General features: G+C 34.4%; 1 protein-coding gene across 1 annotated transcript in view; it reads left to right on the top strand.

The window, feature by feature from the left end:
• The window catches only part of COL3A1 (collagen type III alpha 1 chain), a 36,673-nt gene that overhangs the window by 5,929 nt on the left and 6,451 nt on the right, over positions 1-24,293 (top strand). Inside the window, exons 2-41 of the mRNA XM_053597826.1 lie at positions 2,757-2,959; positions 3,217-3,267; positions 3,717-3,830; positions 5,081-5,161; positions 6,976-7,029; positions 7,411-7,464; positions 8,236-8,289; positions 8,895-8,948; positions 9,116-9,169; positions 9,809-9,862; positions 10,262-10,306; positions 10,458-10,511; positions 10,900-10,944; positions 11,720-11,773; positions 12,190-12,288; positions 12,822-12,866; positions 13,021-13,119; positions 13,346-13,399; positions 13,523-13,630; positions 13,849-13,902; positions 14,479-14,577; positions 14,900-14,953; positions 15,094-15,192; positions 15,456-15,509; positions 15,626-15,679; positions 16,000-16,053; positions 16,549-16,602; positions 16,927-16,971; positions 17,515-17,613; positions 17,701-17,808; positions 18,067-18,120; positions 19,734-19,787; positions 19,878-19,931; positions 20,863-20,916; positions 21,521-21,628; positions 21,858-21,911; positions 22,179-22,232; positions 22,428-22,589; positions 22,708-22,815; positions 23,799-23,906. Of these exons, the coding sequence (XP_053453801.1) occupies positions 2,757-2,959; positions 3,217-3,267; positions 3,717-3,830; positions 5,081-5,161; positions 6,976-7,029; positions 7,411-7,464; positions 8,236-8,289; positions 8,895-8,948; positions 9,116-9,169; positions 9,809-9,862; positions 10,262-10,306; positions 10,458-10,511; positions 10,900-10,944; positions 11,720-11,773; positions 12,190-12,288; positions 12,822-12,866; positions 13,021-13,119; positions 13,346-13,399; positions 13,523-13,630; positions 13,849-13,902; positions 14,479-14,577; positions 14,900-14,953; positions 15,094-15,192; positions 15,456-15,509; positions 15,626-15,679; positions 16,000-16,053; positions 16,549-16,602; positions 16,927-16,971; positions 17,515-17,613; positions 17,701-17,808; positions 18,067-18,120; positions 19,734-19,787; positions 19,878-19,931; positions 20,863-20,916; positions 21,521-21,628; positions 21,858-21,911; positions 22,179-22,232; positions 22,428-22,589; positions 22,708-22,815; positions 23,799-23,906 (2,960 nt within the window). The remainder of the gene's footprint in view (positions 1-2,756; positions 2,960-3,216; positions 3,268-3,716; positions 3,831-5,080; positions 5,162-6,975; positions 7,030-7,410; positions 7,465-8,235; positions 8,290-8,894; positions 8,949-9,115; positions 9,170-9,808; positions 9,863-10,261; positions 10,307-10,457; positions 10,512-10,899; positions 10,945-11,719; positions 11,774-12,189; positions 12,289-12,821; positions 12,867-13,020; positions 13,120-13,345; positions 13,400-13,522; positions 13,631-13,848; positions 13,903-14,478; positions 14,578-14,899; positions 14,954-15,093; positions 15,193-15,455; positions 15,510-15,625; positions 15,680-15,999; positions 16,054-16,548; positions 16,603-16,926; positions 16,972-17,514; positions 17,614-17,700; positions 17,809-18,066; positions 18,121-19,733; positions 19,788-19,877; positions 19,932-20,862; positions 20,917-21,520; positions 21,629-21,857; positions 21,912-22,178; positions 22,233-22,427; positions 22,590-22,707; positions 22,816-23,798; positions 23,907-24,293) is intronic.

The following is a 24,293-nucleotide window of genomic DNA, read 5'->3' on the forward strand; positions in this document are numbered from 1 at the left end:
TATTTATAAAAAATAAAACAAGGAAACAACTAGAAATGATGATTCATAAAGTTTTTTTTTTCTGATGGAAGCAATAATAAATAGAATCTACCGTGTCCATGCAAAATAGTATTTTTAAATTGAAATTATCTTTCTATAATGTACAGATACTTCATGTAACATATTTTAAGATATTCTTATAAATATGTAAACAGAAACATTTTTAATAAAAATATATGTTTACCAAAGGGTATCCCTTAAAAGCCAAACCAAAATATTTCAGTTGGAAATGACATAAACTCTAAGTACTCACACTTACAAAACACTCAACTTTCTAAAATAATTTAAAAAGTTAATTTACATACAAAATTTGTGATTTTTTTATATTTTCAGATGAAAGAATATCTATTTCCCAGATAAGAATTCAGTCAGAAAAGAAAAAATATATATTCACTTGTCATTCAGCTAAGTTAACAATTTAATTAGATTCTTTGGGGAATGCTATTTTAACTTCAAATATGGTATTAAGGCAAGTATAATTTGCATTTTTTTTAGTTATAGCAATAAGATTATTTCAAGTCAGCATGATTTAACATTAGGAGAATGGAAATAAAAATAACAAAAAAGTAAGCTTTAAGCATATCTAAAAATATAAAATGATATTACTAGGTTTTACTTTTCTTTAAAGTTCCAAGATAGAAAGCTAAGGAAAAAGAAGCTGAGAGTGAATTATGTCATGTGCTAGATTGATTATGTCTTACAGTCTAGATTCCAGCAAGAAGATTAGTCTAATGTGTTCCATTTGTGATCACCTGTAAATTCATTTCAGAGCTGAACTTTGTAGTAAGGAATAGAAATACCAAATGGCATGGAAATACAATTTAAAATTAAGTAAAATGGGCACAGGGAGACTTAACTAACAACAATAAAGGACATAATTGTAAGATACATTACTTTTTCCTGTAGTACCATTAAGATTATTTCCCTTTTACTTAATATTTTGCAAAAACATTTAACTGTCTTTTTTCAAAGCTCCTATGAAAACAGATATCTAAGAGCAGAAGGGAACAACATGAGATGACTTAGTTCTGAATCTCATCTTCTTTTTTATTTCCCAATCTTGTAAATGGCTGCCTAGAGCATTTTATTCCTCTTGAAAGCAAACTATTCTTTTCCTTGGTTTACCATATTTAACCAGATACTTAAACTAAGGACCGTGAGACTTCTGTGTAAGAGCCTTAGCTGCCAGTGCAACATACTGTTAACTGTATTTTCTTAAAGGAAATTAATTGTGGAATTATAACACATAGCAAGAGTATATTTTTAAACTTCTTCAATCAGTCAAATGTGTTTGATTACAAGATCATTAATATGTATCTGGACACAGAAATGGAAATGGGAAATGGAAACAATTTCAGTGCTGTTGTGGAGTCTTTAGGTTTTAAAATTCTCCTTTTTGATGAACTTTTACTAAATAAACTTTCGACTCAAAGTATTTAACTATGTATCTAAATTATTATTACTCCAGATGAGCAAAAGGTATAGGAACAAGAACTTTGAAAAGTTGGTATTCTTGACTATATATACTGTCCAGATGGAAAAAAATCTCACTAGCCCTGAAGGGCTTCTTGACTGCCAGGCAGCAAAATGTGTAGTTTTAAAATACTTGCCTACTCCAAAGCAAGCTTCCTTTAGCAGACATTTTAAAGATCTTGGCTTTGAGAAAATAAAAATTCACTGTCTTACCAAAGTATAAGAGTAGTGAACAGTACATCATTTGTTGTTCCTAAAAATTTTGCAGATGTTTAGAAACTTATTCTTTATTTACTCAATTACTGGCAAAGAATCATAATAATCCTCAAGAACTAAAGTTCTGTTTAACCACAACCCACAGCTAATGCTTTAAGAATTGAGACCAGGTTTTATTTTGGCAATCCCTAGGCTGATTCATTGTTAGTAGATGCTGAAATTTCAGTACCTTGCATATAATTATGAAGTAAGTCTAAAATTTTGGTTGAAGCAACTTTTTTTTTTTACCATTTTAAGCCACAAATATACATGGTCATGATTCATATTTTTCCTTATTTTTTTTTACTTACTCCTTGCCAATATTTGTTTTAAAAACATTTTTTTTTCTTTTTGGTGATTTGGAAACCATTTTGCAGCCATATGAGATAAACAATTTATTATGTCATATCATTTTGGCTTACTAATGTTCAACAGAGCTAGCAGTGATATTCAATAAGTACAATAAACTCTGTTAAAGCTTTCCCAGGAAAATCTGGAAGAGTTTTGTGCTGCCAAGATTAGCTCAGTTTTCCCCTGGACTTCTCAAGTAGGTTAATAAAATCCAGAAAGTCTTCGGATTTAGTGACAGAATCACCTTTTTAGTTTAATGCTCCCATCTGCTGTTAAAGCAAAGAATAGCAATTGGGTACAAAGACCTATTTTCAGTTGCACCACTAATAGATAAATTTTTAAATGCTTGTGTGACATTGGTATTACATTTTTTACTGTTAAGTGAAGTTAAAATACCTGTTGGTCTTAAGGAAAATTGACCGTGGTGTGCAAATTTGAGGTTAATAAGCACACTTGGTATTTTAAGCATTCTCTCATTTCTTAGCAAATTATATACAAAAATACGATTTTCTAATGAAAAGAAAAAATTATTTCCACCTATCTCTACTTTGGCTATTGTAAATAGTCAAGACAACATAACAAAAATCACATGTCCGCAAAACATAAGGAAACATTACATCATCCAACTTATTTTGCAGCTATTGAAGGAGGATGCTCCCATCTCGGTCAGTCCTACGCGGATAGAGATGTCTGGAAGCCAGAACCGTGCCAAATATGTGTCTGCGACTCAGGATCTGTTCTCTGCGATGACATCTTATGTGACGATCAAGAACTAGACTGCCCCAACCCAGAAATTCCATTTGGAGAATGTTGCGCAGTTTGCCCACAGCCTCCAACAGCTGTGAGTTGAAAGGAAAATTGTACATTTTCAAGCTCCATATTCAAACATGAATAGCACCTGTATGACAGGAGCCTGATGGGGAACAAAAGTCTTGTCTGTCAAATAGCCATGCTGGTACTACAAGGAAAAGGCGAACATCCTGATACAAAGATAGGTTTCTAACAATCTGGGTTAGAAAGAAATATACAAATTGAGCCACACTTCAAGAAAAAGTATTCTGATGTCTTTTTTTAACCTGTATCTTTTCCATTTATTAGCCCACTCGCCCACCTAATGGTCAGGGACCTCAAGGACCCAAAGGAGATCCAGTAAGTCAACATTTTCCAGTTGAATATAATTAAATCTAATAATCGTTCCAGGAATAGTTTGTTTGTTCGTTTTCCTTACCCTATCTTTAACCAGACACTGAATTTTCAAAATTCTTACATTTTCTTTAATGCCACATATTTGAATAATGACACTGAATGACAAACTGGTAATTTGTCATTTGTACATATAAAGATTTCAATTTCCCAAATTCCATATAAGGTCTTTCCGTTACTATTTTGAAAAATAAAAATATGTCAATCTAGAATGGAATATATTACATTTAAATTATTTATTGATTTAGATAAAAATGTACTTTTACCCATGAAAATATATCATTTGTATTGATGCTAATATTATAAAGTTGAGAAGCTATAATCAGGTAACAATGTTAAATCACTAGCATTTTTCGCCATTTTATTTATTTTTACCTTGGATGTATTGTTTTTAGGGCCCTCCTGGTATTCCTGGAAGAAATGGTGACCCTGGTATTCCAGGACAACCCGGTTCCCCTGGTTCTCCTGGCCCCCCTGGAATCTGTGAATCATGTCCTACTGGTGGTCAGGTAATAATACTTTACAGACAACAAGGTCCCCTCCTACAAAACTGCCTAGCTATCTTCTTTCTCTAGTCTACGTTACATTTCACTACTATAAGTCCTTTTTATCTGTTTTCTGATTTTATGTATTTAACAAATCCTTATGTAGTGCTTATATGCATGAGGCACTATTCTTAGTGGTTTCTAAGTGTCTACTCTTCTTCATGCTGCTAATGCTATTGTTACTATATGCTTGCAAAATTGCCCAACTTTCCAACTTTCAGCATGTCGGTAACATACACTCTATGCTTGAGAGATGAACCATCAACTTCCAAAAGAATTAACCTACAGAATTTAGGAAGTACTACAACTATCCCTTATTCTTCTTCAAACAATGGCAAAGCCTCTGAAAGCTTGCACAGGAAGCAGTTGATGAGCTGTGTATACCCTCATCCTATTGACCTCAAATCAGCAGGATTATTCATAACTGTACAAATGCCCTTGCTGATTAATCCTTCAGAGCACATCCTGCTCCTTCTGAAACATGGCAACCAGCTAATACTGCACATAAAACAAATAACCAAAGTGTATAACAAAATTTTTGTTACATGGAATTAGAATACATATATACACAAACCTTTATGAATTAAAAGGTGCTTTCCAAAAAGTCATTTAACAAGAAGCAAAAGATATATTTGAACTCGTTCTTATCCGAATAGGACCAATTTCTTAACCCAGTAGTCTAAATAAGATCCAAAGAAATCCAAAAAAGCATATAATCCTTTCTACTATTGTTTTGCCTAGTTTCTATGGGGGTGTTAAACATTGGGGCCAATCTTTTATTCATATTAATCAGAAGCCGGGGGATATGAGTTTTACTTCTACCGCTAATTGTTAGAAAAGTAATTTGCTCACTTTTTTCTGTGTATAGTGAGAACACTGAAGTATATTACCTCAAGTCTTTTTCAGCCTCAGCCTCTGATCCTACTTTTGTAAGGTTGTAAATACATCTCAGAAATAATCGTTTAAATAAGAGCATACAGAAAAAATTAGGGAGATTAAAATTGCACACAGTTGAAAGATTAGTGCATTACACAAGGAAGCATTTCTGTAAAATATCTAATATCTAAAGCTATAGAGAGAAGAAACAGGAGAATTAATGTATGCTATATCCTCTGGCATGCAGAAAGCTTCTATCTGTGGAATTCTAAATGCTTTTAAAAAGAATTATGATCTCTATATTAAAATAATCACATATACCCATTTTTTTGCTACAGAACTATTCTCCCCAGTTTGATTCATATGATGTCAAGGCTGGAGTTGGAGGACTCGGTGGTGGCGGCTTTCCTGGGCCAGCTGTATGTACAAATGTTTCTTACCATTTTAGAGCATTATTTAACATTGTAGTTTGTTGAATCTTGAATGGCTATTCTAGGAATACAGTATTTTTATGGAATTGTACAAAATAGCTTAATCTGTGTTAAGATTGTGGAAGAAAATAGCAGCATTATCCCCTCCTTCTTCCCCTAACTTCATCTTTTCCTCACCACCTTTCACATTCTGCCTGTACCACCACCCCTTCCCACAACAACCGCCTGTGCCAGGAGCCCACCTGCCTTCACGCTGAGGTCTTATGTTCATGTATACTCTAATTGTAATCAAATTTCAATATTTCCACTTCTACTCTTCTTTATTCTTGCCTATGTTGTTCAAAATCTTCCTTTTATATCATTTTATTCATTACATGCTGCTTTCTGGATGACACATCAAAGCCTAAGTATCCAATGTCACATCCATCTCACCTTCAATTCTCAAGTCAAACATAAATATTTCCAGAATTCATTGATTCATCAAGTTCATCTACTTTAAATCGTAGCTCTTTGCCTTGTACTTGAAGGGCTTCCCTCAACATGAATGACTTAGAGCTTTGATAGAAGAAAACAGCAAAAACCATTGAAACCCAAGCACATGCAAATGGTGTCCCATGTAAATGACCCTTGGTAATGGAACAACTCATGTGAAGCCATAATCAGGAAGGTTAGACGTAGTAATTTCATTACATACAAAAGGTACATAAATGTAAATGAAAGATGGCACTGGATTTTTCTGGAACACTGGATAATTGCCACCCAGATTGTTACACCTCATATTTCTTTCTTCAAAAAGTAAAGAGGACAATATTTTGGCCGATAGATCCAAATGACCTGTTAGGGAAAGACCTCTACAATTAGTATAAAGTAAATTATAAAGAGACGATCTTAAAAATCTCTGCAGTGTTAAGAACTGTGATATTTCTGTACCTTTCAAAGCCAGAGGGAAATTGTATTAACTTACATAACTAATGGCTCCTCGCTACTTTGTGTTATGAATCCTATCTTTTAATCACATATACACTTTTTATGAAAAAAAGGACATAAATGAAGTCACCACTTATTGACATTCCAGAAAGATGTGTACAAGATAAATTTAATTAGAAAGTGTTTTTTTTTTTTAATTTAACTATCAGTGTTTAGAAACAGCATGCTACAAATAGAAGGCTTTCTGCTTTTATCCCTATTTCTGAATGATGAAAAATGAATTACCCCATGCATGATGATTCCCGTGTGGACATCTAAATATCTATGTCAATATAACTCTGTGATATGTATATCAAGATAATTATGAGTTTTGTGTTGATCTATACCATTATTTTAGAAATTTTGACCTTAGGATTCTAGTATGCCCATAAATATACATTTTTTACTGTGAATTTGGCTGCCAGGCAAGAAACTGCTTCCTCACCAACGCAATGTCATCCTAATATTGAGAGTATTCCTGTAGCATTTTGTACTAATTTTTCCAGATTGTGAATTCCCTTCAGAAATTCCCTTCTGGAAAATTAGATAATATTATGAGTGCGTGAATTCTCTTCTTTAGGGATTCAGGTCAATACTTTATAACATTTATCAATGATTTTTATTAATTCTGAAAGAATTTCCTTTCTTGGAGAGATCCTAATTGCAGATATCATAAAATTAATCATATTCACAAATAGTTCTCAAATAATGAGATATAGTTGTCTACATTTTAAAAGATGTCAGCATCATTTCTAAGACAGTCATCTCATTGATGGATGGTTAAATCGTATTTCACATTTATCTATTTTGTGTTTATCATTCAACTTATATTTCAGGGTCCCCCAGGCCCTCCTGGTCCCCCTGGTACAGTTGGCCATCCTGGCTCCCCTGTAAGTATAACCATTTTTGGTGCTTTCTTCTCCATAGATATTCACATCAAGTTAATGGAGATCTTGTTGTAATTTAGTTCTTTCAAAGATGTTGGAATTCAAATTTAATTCCTTTCTACCAGAAACTACTGATAATTAAAATCTTGGTAAAATTAATTTGCATGTAATATGAGTTTGAGTTAAAAAGAAGTTAGTTTCAGTGGCATGAAATGGACTACATTAACACTATTCTGACATGAAGAAATAAATGGTCTCGCCTTTGTTAACTGGTATAAAATTTACTGACTATATTCATAAATCCCAATTTTTGATTGTGAAGATGTAAATGAATTATATGAATATTTTTCACTTTGAAAAACATTTATATATTCTATTCACTAGGGTTCTCCAGGATACCAAGGTCCCCCTGGTGAACCTGGGCAAGCTGGTCCTGCAGTAAGTAACAATTAAATCTTTATTTAATAAATTGAAAATTCTATATAGAAACTACCTTTATTTTCTGAAACAGGCCTGTATCCATACAGAGTGTAGGTTAAATTTATACTTAAATCTATGAATAATAAATGGAATTTTATGATACTTGAACTGATTTCAAAGATCTTTTGGACTCTTTTAATGTCTCAGATATTTTAGAGATACTACTTAATTTAGGAATTCTCTGGTTAATCACAATAGTCCACTTCCCAGAGTTGATACAAATTCTATGCCAATTAAATATACATTTCATTTTCCTGTAACCCTGTATCTACTTTCTCTCTCTCTGTCTATCTATCTATCTATCTATATATATATTAAACTTATATAACAGACATAGCATTATCTAACAGAGTACTCCAGAAGGATATTCTATGTAAATAACCAAGTAAGATGGGGTTATTTTAACACATTTTAAAATATTTACAAATAATTTATATTTGGATATATTTAACATCTCAAACAATGTACAGATACATTTGGATTTACAAATATTCACATGCAGTATAAAATATAGACACATGATGTTTTTAATTTTTATTGAAAGTAAATTAGTAAACAGTAAAAAGAAGAGATAGCCTAATGATAACTCAGCAAGTATCATTTTCACGTTGAGAATCACTGAAAGCATTTTCTAAAAGAGATTCTTTCCAGGGATATACACAATGTATAATAATAAATAAAAAGAGAAATATATACAAATATGTTTGGTTTTCATTTTCTTTATTTCAGGGCCCTCCAGGACCTCCTGGTGCTATGGGTCCATCTGGTCCTGCTGGAAAAGATGTAAGTTTTAAGGAGTGAATGGAGATACAGCATATTTTAACTTGGAATATTAAAAACAATATCTACTTATGCCAGAATCCAGAGGAAAACAAAGTTATTCAAAAAATGATTGTCTTAACAGTATTTTATTTCATGCTAATCTATAAATATCTAATGCATTTGTTGCATTCCAAACTAATAAAACCCAAAAATATGCTTCTTGATTGTCAAGAATAATCATCCATTAAATGCGTCATTTAACTGGAGGAGGAATAAGTGCCTTCTCCTTTTTTTTTTTTTATAACGAAGGCATCAATATCAGTACTTTATAAACTTGAACACTTATACACACCTTTAATATTACGCCCATTTAATGTCCCAATACTTCTCTCTTGGTTAAGAGAAGATCATAATATTTCAGTGATGAGAGGAGTCTGCATAAGCTCTTTTTAAGTTTATATTGAGGTAGGAAAAGCTCTCCCCATTCCTTTTACTAAGAAAGTTAATCTCATAAATACACATTTAGTCCAACCATGGTGAAAAAAATGCAAATTCGTGTTTGAACATTGGTTATAATGTATTCTCTTCTATACAAGGACCTATATATTCCTTATGTCTCCACCTAGGGAGAATCAGGTAGACCCGGACGAACTGGAGAACGTGGATTGCCTGGACCAGCAGTAAGTTTTCAGCATCTAAGAAATTACTCGGAGTGATCACAGTTCTCTTAGCTTGCAAGTTACTAGATAATTTAAATTGAAATAAACAAAAAATGAAAGATATTTTATTACTAGATCATGATTCTATCTGATGGTCCATTAATATCTTTTCTATTAATTATTTTTAGGGTGCAAAAGGTCCGGCTGGGATGCCCGGATTCCCTGGCATGAAAGGACACAGAGTAAGTTAAGTTCCTGAATTGCCTCAAGTTGGTCCATTTTGCTGTGTTCTCTTGCTTAACCAAATTTATTGGACAATTATGTGCCAAAACAGGTTGATTCTGACAAGTAATTAATTTGATTATTTAAAAAAACTATCAACTTTGTTGGCCAAACTAGTGATTTTATGCAAAATAAATGAGCTGATTTTATGTGTCTGAAAGGCTTGTGAAAATTTTAATTTTCTTATGTCACTATCAGAAAATTATGAAAATCTATTATCACTTATGTGTTACTTATTTAGTCAATATGATTTATGGATTGAATTAAATAACTTTCATTCTATGATGAATGTTAAGTAGATCCAACCAATTGAGTTCAAAATCTATCAACTTAATAGAAATAAAAATCTATAAAATTCATGTTCTGGCTCTGCAGTTCAGGTAACTTTTTTGTCAGATTAAATTGCACTTTCTAATTAGTTCAGTTTTTTTCTACAAAATCAATAGGAAATGTCCTCAAACCACTTAAAAGAGTTTAAGTTCTTTAAGTTGTTGCAAATAGTACTATGAATAAAAGCTAATTATGAAAATTCATTGTAAAGTCTACTAACCATTCTGGGTTATTAACAGATCTTAATATTTTTACTATTTTTATAATAGGGCTTTGATGGGCGAAATGGAGAAAAGGGTGAAACAGGTGCTCCTGGATTAAAGGTAAATCACAACAAAATCACATTTTCATATTAAATTAATTTACGCTTTAAAGCTATATTTAAGATTCATGTTGTAGGACTTAACTTCTTCTGAAATTTACCTGTATTTTACATACTGGAAGCTAATGTTCTGTTAAAGCTTCCATGATACTTTAAAGACTCTAGATCAGAAATGGTTGGGCATCCCAGTGTAACTCATCCATTACTGCTGTTTAGACATCAAGTTTTTAAAATATAGAAATTGAGATGTTTGATAAATAAAATGCTATAGAAATTGGAATGTTGTTAAAAACTAAAACTTTATTAGTTTTCATGGTATTCTTCATAATATCCTGTGCTTAAAAACTATAAAATTCTCTTCCTGTTATATAAATTAGTGACATATTTTATATGTATCTAGGGTGAAAATGGTCTTCCAGGTGAAAATGGAGCTCCTGGACCCATGGTAATTATATTTCTTATTGTATAAGTTTCACTTGTACTACTCACCTCAGTCTAACCCAAAACTGGCCTTGCACCCTCTTCCCTCCCCAACAGTTCTCACACATATCAAATTTAAATTAAAGTAAGAGCATATTACCAATTTTATTCTGTAGGGTCCAAGAGGGGCTCCTGGTGAAAGAGGACGGCCCGGACTCCCTGGAGCAGCGGTAAGTATTGTCATCAACATTCCACAATGACAGCCCATAGTGACAGTCCAGTTTTCAGGCTGTAAAAATCTGCACAAGAATGTCCTTTCTTCAAAATTATGCTCAAACTCACTTCATCAAAATTTGGGCTATAGTTACAATGAAATGAATGTTTTATATTAATCTCCTGCGGGAGATATTTCTGTCATTCAAATCCAATGATGGGTCTACATATGGTCATTGCTGTATATAGCACAATCTTAACAATTTGACTGTAAAATGTAGAATCATTGAGCAGATTTCAGTATTGAAAGAAACTTTACTCGATTGAGTTAGAAATTTTGTCAAAAGTATTACCTGTGACCAGCCATTAGGAATTATATATTTGAGACAAACTTTTCTTTTATAGGGTTCTCGTGGTAACGATGGTGCTCGAGGTAGTGATGGTCAACCAGTAAGTAACCTTTCATCTAACTCTGATTTATTCCAAGGAAATGAGAGATTATGGGTTGTGGATTATTTTATAATATAAGTTATATATTGATATAGCTACCCTGTTTCCCAAAAATAAGACAGTGTCTTATATTAAGGTGTGCTCCCAAAGATGCGCTAGGTCTTATCTTCAGGGGACGTCTTATCTTTCCTGTGAGTAGGTCTTATTTTTGCAGGATGTCTTATTTTCCGGGAAACAGGAGTAATACATTTATTATTATATTGACTATTTTTGCATTTAAAACAAATAATTATTGCAGACCCAAATACTCAACATTGTACATAAACTGCTGGTTCAAACTGACACCAAGCCTATAAACAAAATCTATGTTCCGATGCTCCATATGCTATTTGACAATTGGCTAACATTTGTATGTGGCATACAATGTTAGTTACATGCAATGTTTGACACGACAATTAATAGAGCCCTACAAAATAGGTTATAAAAGATGTTACTTCCATTTTGTAAACTAGAGTACGAAAGCTCAAGGATAAGTAACCTATAAGTCACAAAATTCACGGCAGAATTGGTGAGAAATCCAGAATTTCTAATTTTAAATTTCACTCTTTTCTCATTTTACCACATTTTTTTCCTTGTAATGTTTATCCATAAATACTGAATATTATTTTTATCTCCATAAGTATCTTATTTATTTTATATACACTTGTTTATTATTTATTAATAGTATTACTTCTCATTTGTTTGATAAAGAGCTCTTGACATTTAATTTTTTCAGGGCCCACCTGGTCCCCCTGGAAGTGCAGGATTCCCTGGATCTCCTGGTGCTAAGGTAAACATTTATTTCTATAGAGGAATATAAAGATGTCTTGGAGATAACAGAAAAGCATTGAATTGCTTCTTGCAAATAATTTTCTAAGCCCATCAAATAGATAGCATTTATCTTTACATATTTTAAAGCCCTATTTTTTTTTTCTAAAACGTGTTATCTCTGGCATTCAACTATCTTGATATCTCTTCTGATGCCTTCTCCATTTTCCCAGATTCTTCTCTTTCTGGGAAGCAGAGATAACATAGTCATACACACAGTCACTATTTTTCTCTGCTTTATGATTAATGATTCCTTACTTCAGGAGAGTCATACTACCCTGGCCTTTAGGACATGGGTTTAAACTGGACTGAAGGATGAACTGGCTAAGTGGTTAGAAATGACAAGGAAAACTGACTACATAAGGTTTTATCTATCAGGGTGAAGTTGGACCTGCAGGAGCTCCTGGTTCCTCTGGCTCCCCTGGACAAAGAGGAGAACCTGGACCTCAGGGACACGCTGGTTCTCCAGGTCCTCCAGTAAGTAGCAACTATGGCAGTAGAGCAGGAGGGTGCAGTTTCAATATTGCTAACAATTAAAATTGCTTCTTTGAAAAATAAAATGTTGCTAAGTGCCTTTCAGTAATACTATTATGATACATACTAATTTGATTAGTAGCAAAAATGGTAGTTGTTGAGGGTTGCATATGAATTTTATGTTTTTATGACACAAAATGAAGTGGAGGATGGATAGGATATTTATCTACTTTGAAGAATGCTCCTTGAACTAATCAGCAATCAGAATAATTTGGATAAGAAACAACACTGAAAACCTCTTCCATTTATTTGTTCTTTAATAATTTAGATCAACTGCATATTATTTCTAATTCATTTAGATAATGAGGAGTCTTATGCCTGCATTTCATTATGTTCTGCTATGGTTGGAGGAATCACCTAACCTCCACAAAGCATAACTAACTCACCCCAGAATTTATTTTACAAACAAATTATTTAAAAATATATACACACCATTTGCATTAGTAATATCATGTGGTTTTCTTCCTCCTCCTTAGGGGCCTCCTGGAAGTAGCGGTAGTCCTGGTGGCAAAGGTGAAATGGTAAGCGGCCCTCCCATCTCACCCTTTTCTCATTCACACACGCGATACTGGTTTTCTTTACATTTTGCATGGCAATAGATTTGTGGTATTTAAGTGAGATGTTTAGAAAAGGAAGTTTGTTTGCCTAATATTTGTTTCCTTGGGTTGTTTTCAGGGTCCTGCTGGCATTCCTGGAGCTCCTGGATTGATGGGAGCCCGGGGTCCTCCAGGACCACCCGGTGCTAACGGTGCTCCTGGACTTCGAGGTGGTGCAGTAAGTTGTCTCTCTTTTTTTCCTTCGTTATCTGAAAGGTGAAGCTAAATTCCACAACACAAATATTAATAGCCATATTTTTGCTCTCATTCAGTTGAACTTATATTAGTTTACTCTAGTCTTATAACTGAATTATAAGTTTCTGGTGATGATTTTGTTAGTTAAATCCTCCCTATATTTTTTTTAATCCTCCCTGTTCTTAAACTAAAATTTTCTTTTACTTTAGGGTGAGCCTGGTAAAAATGGTGCCAAAGGAGAGCCAGGCCCCCGTGGTGAACGTGTAAGTATTACCACAACAGATGTGGTTATTTCTTAGGAAAAAAAATGCAATGTAATTAGTAAGTAAACAGGTAAAAAATTGTTACTAAATCAGTCAATTTCTTTACTTGCCCCATCTCTTTAGGGTGAAGGTGGTACTCCAGGTGTTCCAGGAGCTAAGGGTGAAGATGGTAAAGATGGATCACCTGGAGAACCTGGTGCAAATGGACTTCCAGGAGCTCCAGGAGAAAGGGTATGTTTTCCATGAGGCATCTAAAAGAGAAGTACCAATGCTATTACCTGAATGAAACTTCACCTTCAGGATGAGGGAACTATTTTTTTTTCTTGAATTGATTACCCACTCCCATACATTGTTTAAAGCATTTCATAATAGGAGACTTTTTGCCACTCAAGAATTACAAAAATATTTTAATCCTTGAGACTGAAGTATTTGTCTTTCATTATTTCCAGGGTGCCCCTGGATTCCGAGGACCGGCTGGACCAAATGGCGTCCCAGGAGAAAAGGTGGATAACTTTAGTTTTTATTTTTCTAAATATTGGCACTACACATAGCTATTTCTTCTATACAATCTCCCATTAATGATGTCCTAAATATCTGAAAGAATATATTAGGGTTTAAAAAAAATCCTGTTATCTGAAACGATACTGCCAGCCTGCTGAGTCACTTTTCTGGGTTGTAACTAAAGCAAAGTCACTTGCGCTCTGTGAGAATCCTTTAACTTCCCTACCATTTCAGAATCATTTATCTCAGCATCATTGCAATAATAAGATAAACTAAAATTCCTGAACTTTCTTTAAAAACTTTATAGTTATACAAAAATATGATGTCATATCACCAAAGATATTTGATTTCAGACACCCCCCCAAAATATTGTTAAACCCACTAAATACTGTTTTTTAAACATGCGATGTTCATCATATTGGCTTCAAAAAAAAATTTTAATGTGGCATTCAAATCTTAGATAACTATGATTTTATATTGAGAATGTCAGCACTGCACTAACTCCAGGAGGCCTAACTGTTAATGTCTAGGTCAGTGAACAATATTTTAAATATAATTTTGTTTATTTCCCTACTTAGGGTGCCGGTGGAGAGCGTGGCCCTCCAGGCCCTGCAGGGCCCAGAGGAGCAGGTGGTGAACCTGGCCGAGATGGTGTCCCCGGTGGCCCAGGAATGAGGGTACAAACATTTGTTTGAATGAAACTTTTAATTTAGTGAAAAGATAGACAAGGCAAATGAATTTGCATCAAACACAGCTGAAGTCAATCAGACTCTACCTCAAACCAGAAAACAAAACAAAATTATTTTAAAGAGAGTGAGATCAGTATAGACCAAGGAAGAACAGAAAATAGAATGTTTGAGATACTTTATAGACAGAAAACAAATGTGTACATCTGAGGCTATATATACAAGTGGAAATATCAAAATTGTACTAATTGCATGTCGTAATGTTTTTAAAGCTTCATTTTAAATCATTTGACAACTGACTTCTTTCATTCAGGGTATGCCCGGAAGCCCAGGAGGACCAGGCAGCGATGGGAAACCAGGGCCTCCCGTATGTACATTCTCAATATCTCATTGTACTGATCCAGTAAAATGGAATGCATATGTTGGCCAAACCTTGAATATATAGAGAATATATTTTTATCATAGTTTTTACCACATCTTTATTCATGTGATTTTTTTTCTCATTAGGGAAGTCAAGGAGAAACTGGTCGACCAGGTCCCCCAGGGCCATCTGGTCCCCGAGGTCAGCCTGGTGTCATGGGTTTCCCTGGCCCTAAAGGAAATGATGTGAGTTCCTTCATTAATTTTATTAATAATTTGACAGCTAACCTTTACTTTCTATATGGGAGTGCCGGGATAGTCAAAACTCGATCTCCTCCTGAAGGCATGCAGGAGTGTATGAAAATCAAGTGGTATGTTGGGAGGAAACTAAAAATCTAATTGGTAACAGTTATACAGGTATACGTGTGGGGGGGTCAAAAATGTGACACAGCAACATGATTCATTATTTCCTTCTGAGAATTCAGAAAAATTTGCTACTTCTTCAATAGGGTGCTCCTGGCAAAAATGGAGAACGGGGTAGCCCTGGAGGACCCGGACCTCAGGTAAATAGCTTCCATCAGTTTATTTCTAGCCTTCTAATAGATGCATGTTTCTCGAACCTTATGACTTCTCTCTGTTAGCTCATTGTCTTGGCTTCCCTGACTGTTGTTGTTTTCAGGGGCCAGCTGGAAAAAGTGGAGAAACTGGACCTCAGGGGCCTCCAGGACCTACTGTAAGTTTATTCCTCACATAAATTGGAGAGGGAAGTGGGGTGGAGGTGGGACAGGGGGAGGCTTCATAAATTGTCCAATCTCTGACACTAGGTCATTAGAGTTCACCAAAGCAAGTAGAAAACTTGCTTATTTAGTTAGCTAGCTAATTTCTGACATTAAATAAAGTTCATATTATACATATCTGCTTTGTGTCTAGACCCTTCCCTTTCTTCACATTGCTCATTTTCAAATTAACCAATGGGCCTGCTGAAATGGGAACTGTGTGAACTAAATATGAAAAGACATTTTATAATGGAACATGTCACATTTTTTCACATAGGGGCCAGGTGGTGACAAAGGAGACACAGGACCCCCTGGTCCACAAGGATTACAAGTAAGTACATGTTATGTAAATATCATTGCATACCTGCCTGTTCACATATTTTTTGTGTTTCTAGTAGATTATAATTCATCTGAAACTTAATTTATGGGTCTTTCTTTTATCTTGAAATAAAATGTCAGGATAAGCACATGTTCCATGTCTATTCAGGAGCACATTAGCAAATTATTAACAAGAATTAAACTCACGTAATTCTGTATGCTAACATTTAGGTTTCATTATTATATATAAATCCATGTAGCTAAACCCATCTTGACATACTCATAAATACATTTTTATATGTAGCAAAAGAAAGAATGAGGAGATGAACATGGGTTTGTAAGATCTGATGATCACATCTCTATCATTGGATTTTGAGTGGCACGAATTTTCTTCCCTAAAAAGACCACTCAAACTACTTTCTGAATACTTTGCAGAAGCATGTTTACATATAAGAAGCTATCCTCTGTGTTCGAAGTGATTAAATAATAGAAATATGATTCGTTGTAGGGTTTGCCTGGTACGAGTGGTCCTCCAGGAGAAAATGGAAAACCCGGTGAACCAGTAAGTTCCATTTTATTTTTTGAAACTCGAAAACCAAAACAATGTTTAATAATCATTTATCAATTATTAAATTTTGTGTTTTCTCATGGCATGCTATCTAAGTGTTAACATTTAATTTTGAAATAGTCATTATCAAAACAAAGACCAATTATTTGTAAGATAAATATTATATTAAGTTTGAATGTCACTATAAAATAAAGGAACTAAAAAAAGAGCACATAGTTTCAGTATTTGAAAAATTGTACAAAACACAAGCAAGTCAAATGTGTATTTTGTTTATATTTATATAACATGAATTCTAATCATATAATGCCAATTTCCTAGGGTCCAAAGGGTGATTCTGGTTCACCTGGAACTCCAGGAGGGAAGGTAAGATTGCAGTTTATTCTCTAACTTCTTCAATATGGTATAGAACAATTGATTAGTGATACATTTTTTAGTATAGCAAGCCAGAATACTTGCTTTAGAAGGGCAACATTGCAAACGTTTGGTGAATACACCTAGAGAAATTCAAGATATTTTCAATACAGTACTAGAAAATTCAATTTTTACTAAGCACTATGGAGTCAACCACAGCTTGAGATTTCAAACATAAAAGGTTACCAATGCATTGATTCTATGTAGGAAAACAGTTTTGGCAGAAACATTTTAAAATTTTTCTTTGTGAATAAAATAGTTTTAAAAAGTATGTTTCTGTGACAACTGAGACAGACCAAATACCCTATTTTTCTTGTTTGGACTGTTTTAAGTTTCCATGTAGTTGATCAAACATTATTCATAAGTATAAAAATTTCCAAGTTCTTTAAAATTTAGGTGCATAGTGTCTGGCTTCAAAATGATACAATTTAAGGTGTTTTTGTTTTACTTTTAGCATTGTGTTTTCTCACGTGGATATACATTTTCCCATCACAGGGTGATGCTGGTGCTCCTGGGGAGCGTGGGCCTCCTGGATTGGCAGGAGCCCCAGGACTTCGAGGTGGAGCTGGTCCCCCTGGTCCTGAAGGAGGAAAGGTAACACCACCGAATTCAATCCAGCTAGAGTTTAGAAAACGCATTCCATTTCATTCTTTTCATTTATGATTTCTCCCTTAATTTCAGGGTGCTGCTGGTCCCCCTGGGCCACCTGGTGCTTCTGGCAGTCCTGGTCTGCAAGGGATGCCTGGAGAAAGAGGAGGCCCTGGAAGTCCTGGTCCAAAGGGTGACAAGGTATTGAATTGTTTTCTCTTAATTATATAATAAAACACACATTGTAGATTATAGGAAAGCAGCACTACCAGAAAGTAATCTTCTGTAGTTTCAAAGTGAATGTTATCATTTTATACTAAGTTAAATTGAAGATTGATTCCTAGAGCAACTCTTAATTAGAACACCCAAAATATACCAGCAAATTCTGAGAGTGCCTCTTCTTGGAAAATTTGCACTGAGGATACCTTGAGTCTGATGATGATGGATTTTATTTAACAGGGTGAACCAGGGGGTCCAGGTGCTGATGGTGCTCCAGGGAAAGATGGTCCAAGGGTGAGTATTTGCATTGAGGAGAAAGAGGCCTTATCTACATGTGATAAGGGACAGTTTCTCACTTCAACTTTTACTTTTTCCAAAAATCACTCATGATAAATTAGATATTTTACCACATTTTAAGCATTAAAAACGAAAAAAAAAACAAGTGACTTGATTGCTTGAAATCTCGGTTCATATCTATTACTACCGGTTAGGCCTATGGTGATCTAAGAATCAAAAAATTTTTAAAATATGATAAAGGTCACACGTTAAACTTTTCAAGTCAATAAAAATTCAAGATAATCAAAATATCTCATTAAGAAACTTAAAATGCACTAGATTTTTTGAGTCACTAAAATCCAAGATAATCATTGCTATTTATTAATAAATTAATAAATTAAAAATCACTAAAATTCAATGTAATCAATACTGTTCATTAAAAGACCTTATGTAATCCTGTGGTACATTCAGACCATGGAATACTACCTATATGTAAAAAGGAATAAATTTATTGATGCTGTACACACAACAAACTATATAACCTTCATGTCATACTGAATAAAAAAATGTAAATCTCAAAGGGATACATACATTCCACTACTATTGATAAAATAATATACTTTTAGAGGGGTAGAACAGATTAGTGGTTGCCAAGCGTTAGGGATGCTAGAGAGGAAATGGATATGGCTATGCCGAGGTGATTGAGAAGCTTTCTTGGGGTTTGCATATTTGAGTATGCAGGTTGTCCTGGTCGTGCAAAGCTGCACATGATACAATTGTTTAGGGCTACGTAATATACAACACATACACACAAATGAGTGCAAGTACAGCTGGTGAAATCTGAATATACTCTGTGGCTTGTACCAATATCAGTTTCTCAGTTTTCATATTATACTATAGTGTGTAAGATGTTAACCTTGGAGAAGACTGGTAGAAAGCTGCATGGAACTTGCCCATACATTTCTTTGCAATATCCTGTAAATCTATAACCATTTCAAAACAAAAGAAACAGCAAACAAAGCAAAAAGCATAGTAATTGTTTCTATTTACATTAGCAAATATCATTAAATGTGACTACAATTAAGCCACTTATTACGTATTTACTGTAGTTGCCTTGAAGAAACGTATAAATATTTCGCTTTTAGCAGTCTTCATAGATAAGCCTACCGTCAACTAAAAATAAAAATCCTGATCCATCATTTATGTAATGTAAGTAAATCTAATATTTGAAAATTTCAGGTTGGAAAAGTTAGTATGTACAATTATACATTGAGTAGTTAAACGTTTTAAATTATTAAGCAATTGAATAAATAAATATACTTTTATTTAAGGAAGTTATTCCTGTAAGATCTTACATCACATTCTAAATATCTTCTACATTGGAGATAAAAACAAATGAATCAATAAACTGCTTCTGAATTCTAATTTTGCCTAGGGTCATCCCTGTAGACTCTTGTAGTTACTAAACTCTGGAATATTTATATACTGAGTAAAGAGCATATCATTTGAGCCATGAAAAAAATCTTGTTTAGTTGATTATTTAGAGTGATATGTCTATATACACTGTTTGATTAATATGAAAATTATATATTTTTTCTTCAAAATTAATAATATACTTTTATATCTTTTAGGGTCCTGCCGGTCCCATTGGTCCCCCTGGTCCGGCTGGCCAGGCTGGAGATAAGGTAACACAATACTATTTGGAAACAAAAAGAAAATGTCCTTGGCTCTTGTATGTGGGACAGTGATAATATTGTTTGTTTTTCTTTTTTCAGGGTGAAGGTGGTGCCCCTGGTCTTCCAGGTGTAGTTGGACCTCGTGGTGGCCCTGTAAGTATTAAAGGCATTTTCTACATATTTTTAAAGCCCCCATGAAGGCCGTAGCTTTTCTCTCCCAGGTGCCTTGAGCCTCAGATTTAGGATATTATCTTTAGGAATCATATAGCATGCAAGGGAGGGTAAATTTCTTAAATATAAAATTCACAAAGAACAATTTTAAATCATGCCTTCTTTCCTAATTGAGGAAAATATACAAATCACTCAGGCAATATACATTTGTAACTGAGTGTTTCTTAAACCTATAGGATTTTTGCCTAAAGGCTCTTTTTTTTTTTTTTTTTTTTTTTGTAGAGACAGAGTCTCACTTTATGGCCCTCGGTAGAGTGCCGTGGCCTCACACAGCTCACAGCAACCTCCAACTCCTGGGGCTTAAGCGATTCTCTTGCCTCAGCCTCCCGAGTAGCTGGGACTACAGGCGCCCGCCACAACGCCCGGCTATTTTTTGTTGCAGTTTGGCCGGGGCCGGGTTTGAACCCGCCACCCTCGGCATATGGAGCCGGCGCCTTTACCGACTGAGCCACAGGCGCCGCCCCCTAAAGGCTCTTTATGAATCTAAAGTTGCCTAAAATCAGTGTTAAGACTCGGGTGTAAGATGTAATTGGGTTTTTTGATCATTTAATTTTTCAATTAATTCTTTTATCATATTTTAAATGCCTACATTTTTAGAAGTTATATAATTGTGTTAAATATTCTTGCCAATAATAGCATAGGAGGAGTTATAAAGAATCGATGGTAATGATATTGTCCGTTGCAATCTTGTTGAGAAATGTCAACAAACACAAAAGTCTTCAGAAGTTAAACTATGGTAGTTGCCTTTGCACATTTCCTGCTTAAAGAAAAGATAAGAATGAGTAAGTGACGATGTGTGCCCACTATGGAAAGATGTCTCCATTGTGACTAATATTGATGATTTTCTCTTCAGGGTGAGAGAGGTGAACCGGGTCCTCCAGGACCTGCTGGATTCCCTGGTGCTCCTGTAAGCATGAATATTTATTTACACATACATGTCCACAGCCCAGAATCACCATCTTGTTGAAAAATAGCAGAACTATAAACCAAGTTTGGGTCCTAATCTTGCTTCAGCCCTTCATTCCCTGTGGGGTTATTATACTATCTTTTTTTTTTTTTTAACTTTACCCCTATTTTTGCTCTTAAAAAGCTGGACATATAAACACTTGTCTTGCTTTTCTGCTTGGAATGAGGCTAAAGCAGCATCATGGAATTAAAAGCTTTCTGAAACTTTTAACAAATCTTCCATGAGAACATGATGCTAATTAAAATTTTCTCTATGTCCAGTCTTTCTCCAATAAATTTACTTGTTTTCAAATACTTATTCCTTAAAAAAAGGTTTTCTTCCTAAAGGGAGAAATATAATGTATATCTTATCCTTTCTTGATAATGCTCTTTTATTATGGCATTATTTTGATTGACTTGTTTTTGCCATGTACTCAGCCTTTTTTTCCTATTTTATTCCAACATCCTTCCATTTGAAGAATTCTATATTCTGAAGAGAAATAATAACAAGTCCAGTGTATCATAAAGGATCTCAAATGACAGGGGGTTGTTCTTTCTGCTTGTAGGGACAGAATGGCGAACCTGGCGCTAAAGGAGAAAGAGGTGCTCCTGGTGAGAAAGGAGAAGGAGGCGCTCCTGGAGTTGCAGGACCCCCTGGAAATACTGGGGCTGCTGTAAGTTTCTCAATCTCTGTCTCTCTCATGAAAAAGTTAGGTTTATTAATAATTTAATATTTCATATAGAGATTGTTTATCCTTGATATAATCTTCAGAGGAATACAGCCTAAGGTTGAATCTTAACTTTGGCATTCTAGATATGACCTCCTTCAAGTTATTTTGACCTTCTCCAAAATTTTGATTTTGGTGCTATTCTTACGGTCTTTCTTTCTCCTATTTTATTTAGGGTCCTCCTGGTCCCCAAGGTGGCAAAGGTGAACGTGGTAGTCCTGGTGGTCCTGTAAGTATTGATGTGTTCTTAACTATTATTCCCAAAGCATTAATTGACATCAACTTGTGCAAAACTGCTTTAAGGACACTGCAGCTGTAAAGAGAGCGTACAAATTATGGTTACTCATGTATGAGTAATATGTAAATTCTAAGGGAAAAGGCAAATCATCAATGATTTCAAGGTAGAATGAAGATCCTACCACATCTGACAGTTTATATTTGTTTTTATAGTTCTTGCTCTACTTTTGAAATTTGAAAATATACTATCATTTCACAGGGTGCTGCTGGCTTCCCTGGTGCCCGTGGTCTTCCTGGTCCTCCAGGTAGTAATGTAAGTAGTTTGCAAAGTCTTTTTCCATCATATATTAGAGAAAAAGCATCATATTTCTCTAGGATGAGAAACATATGCATTGCTAGTTATCTCTGAATTAAGTTCCATGTAAAATTATTTGGAAATAGGATTAAAAAGGGAAGAAAAATTCACTTTTTTATTATAAATATTCAAATTTCAAATAATTTTTTCTAGGGTAACCCAGGCCCTCCAGGCCCCAGTGGTTCTCCAGGCAAGGATGGACCCCCAGGTCCTGCAGGTAGCAGTGGTGCTCCTGGAAGCCCTGGAATGTCTGGACCAAAAGGTGATGCTGGCCCACCAGGAGAGAAGGGATCACCTGGTTCCCAGGGCCCTCCAGTGAGTGGTTGCCTTGTTTTATTGATTGACAATAATATTTCGTTTTTTATCATAAATGTCATAGAAGAAATCATAGTTCCATAAAAATGAGCTAAATCTGCATTATCTGTTACTTTAGGGAGCTCCAGGCCCACTTGGAATTGCAGGGATTACTGGAGCACGGGGTCTTGCAGGACCACCAGGCATGCCAGGTCCTAGGGGAAGCCCTGGCCCTCAAGGTCCCAAGGTGAGTGTAGTCATATTTCACTAGACTTGTTTTCCTATGATACCTTCAGAGATCACTTAACCATATCAAATATGAAAAGTTTTCCTGATGTAGGTTCAAATTATCCAAAAGATAACTTTTTTAATGTTTTCAGATTTTGGAAAGCATACAGTGTGGCTCCAGAACACAAACAAAGGCACATTATAGACCACCTTGAACATAAACACAGATTAGTATCACAAAGAGAATGTTGCCATCTCAAACACCTCTGTCAGGAAACTTACGAGCCTTTTAAGTTTGTTGACTGCCAGTATTGCAGGGGAAAACAATGAGATTTATTAAAGCTTTTAAATGATGCCAATTACACAACCATTCAAGTCATTGTGCACTCCTGACATTCTTTCACTAGTATTACTATAACACTACAGTGCTTAGCATCTAAAATACTCATTCCGTAAGGAAATAAAATTTCATTATCATAAGGGCTCACATTATGACACTTTAAGCACTTCATTCAATAAAATATTGGATAATTTTGTCATAAAATTAAAATTAACATGAAGTATATTCACTTTGTATGCCATTTCTAGTGAGTGTATATTTTTCAGGCAGAGACAAATGTTTGATAAAACCTAATTCTAATGGTCACCACGAACCTATAGTTTCATGATGTTGCATCATTATTTTTTTCTTATAAAACTACATCTAGTTATACATCTTATATTAGAATATACAGTATTCTAAATGAGGTAATTCTGTAAATACTCATCCCTTTGGTATCCAAAGTCACTGGTCAGGTTAAAAATGAAGAAACTTATTCTTCATTGCTCTTATTCTTCATGAAGAACTTTTTTTTTTCATGGAAAATTGTAGAAAAATTCTTTAAGAAAAAAATTGAAAAGAAATTAAATAATATTATTCCATGAGAAATGAATACACCTAATAACATCCATATTAATTGATTTCTTAGTTAAATAAAATGTCTTTTGTCCCTTTGTACACAGGGTGAAGGTGGCAAACCAGGAACTAATGGTGTAAGTGGAGAACGTGGGCCACCTGGACCCCAGGGTCTTCCTGGTCTGGCTGGTACAGCTGGTGAACCTGGAAGAGATGTAAGTAGTGGTTCTTAGGAAATATTTAACTAGCCAGGTAGAATTTGGTAATTTATTTAATTAAAAGTTAAATGGAGCCTTAATGTCTAAGAGTATAAATATGGCCACATAGTAAATTTCTTCTTTCTCTAACACATGTATGTAACAGATATTCTTTCTATTGTAACTTACAAGAGACTTAAACACTCATGTTCATTAATATTTATCTGATTAATAATCAATCATGGAGAAAATATTATTTCTAGCTAAATTAGAAAACAAATGAATAGGGAGAGCCCCAATTTACTTCTTTCCCTACGAAAATGTTGTTCAGTTATTTGTGATTAGTTTTTAGTTACTTTTTAAACTTTTAAAAATAATGATTGTGTACACTTACATGGTACAATG

This window comes from Nycticebus coucang, chromosome 7, assembly GCF_027406575.1.
Source record: "Nycticebus coucang isolate mNycCou1 chromosome 7, mNycCou1.pri, whole genome shotgun sequence".
NCBI lineage: Eukaryota > Metazoa > Chordata > Mammalia > Primates > Lorisidae > Nycticebus > Nycticebus coucang.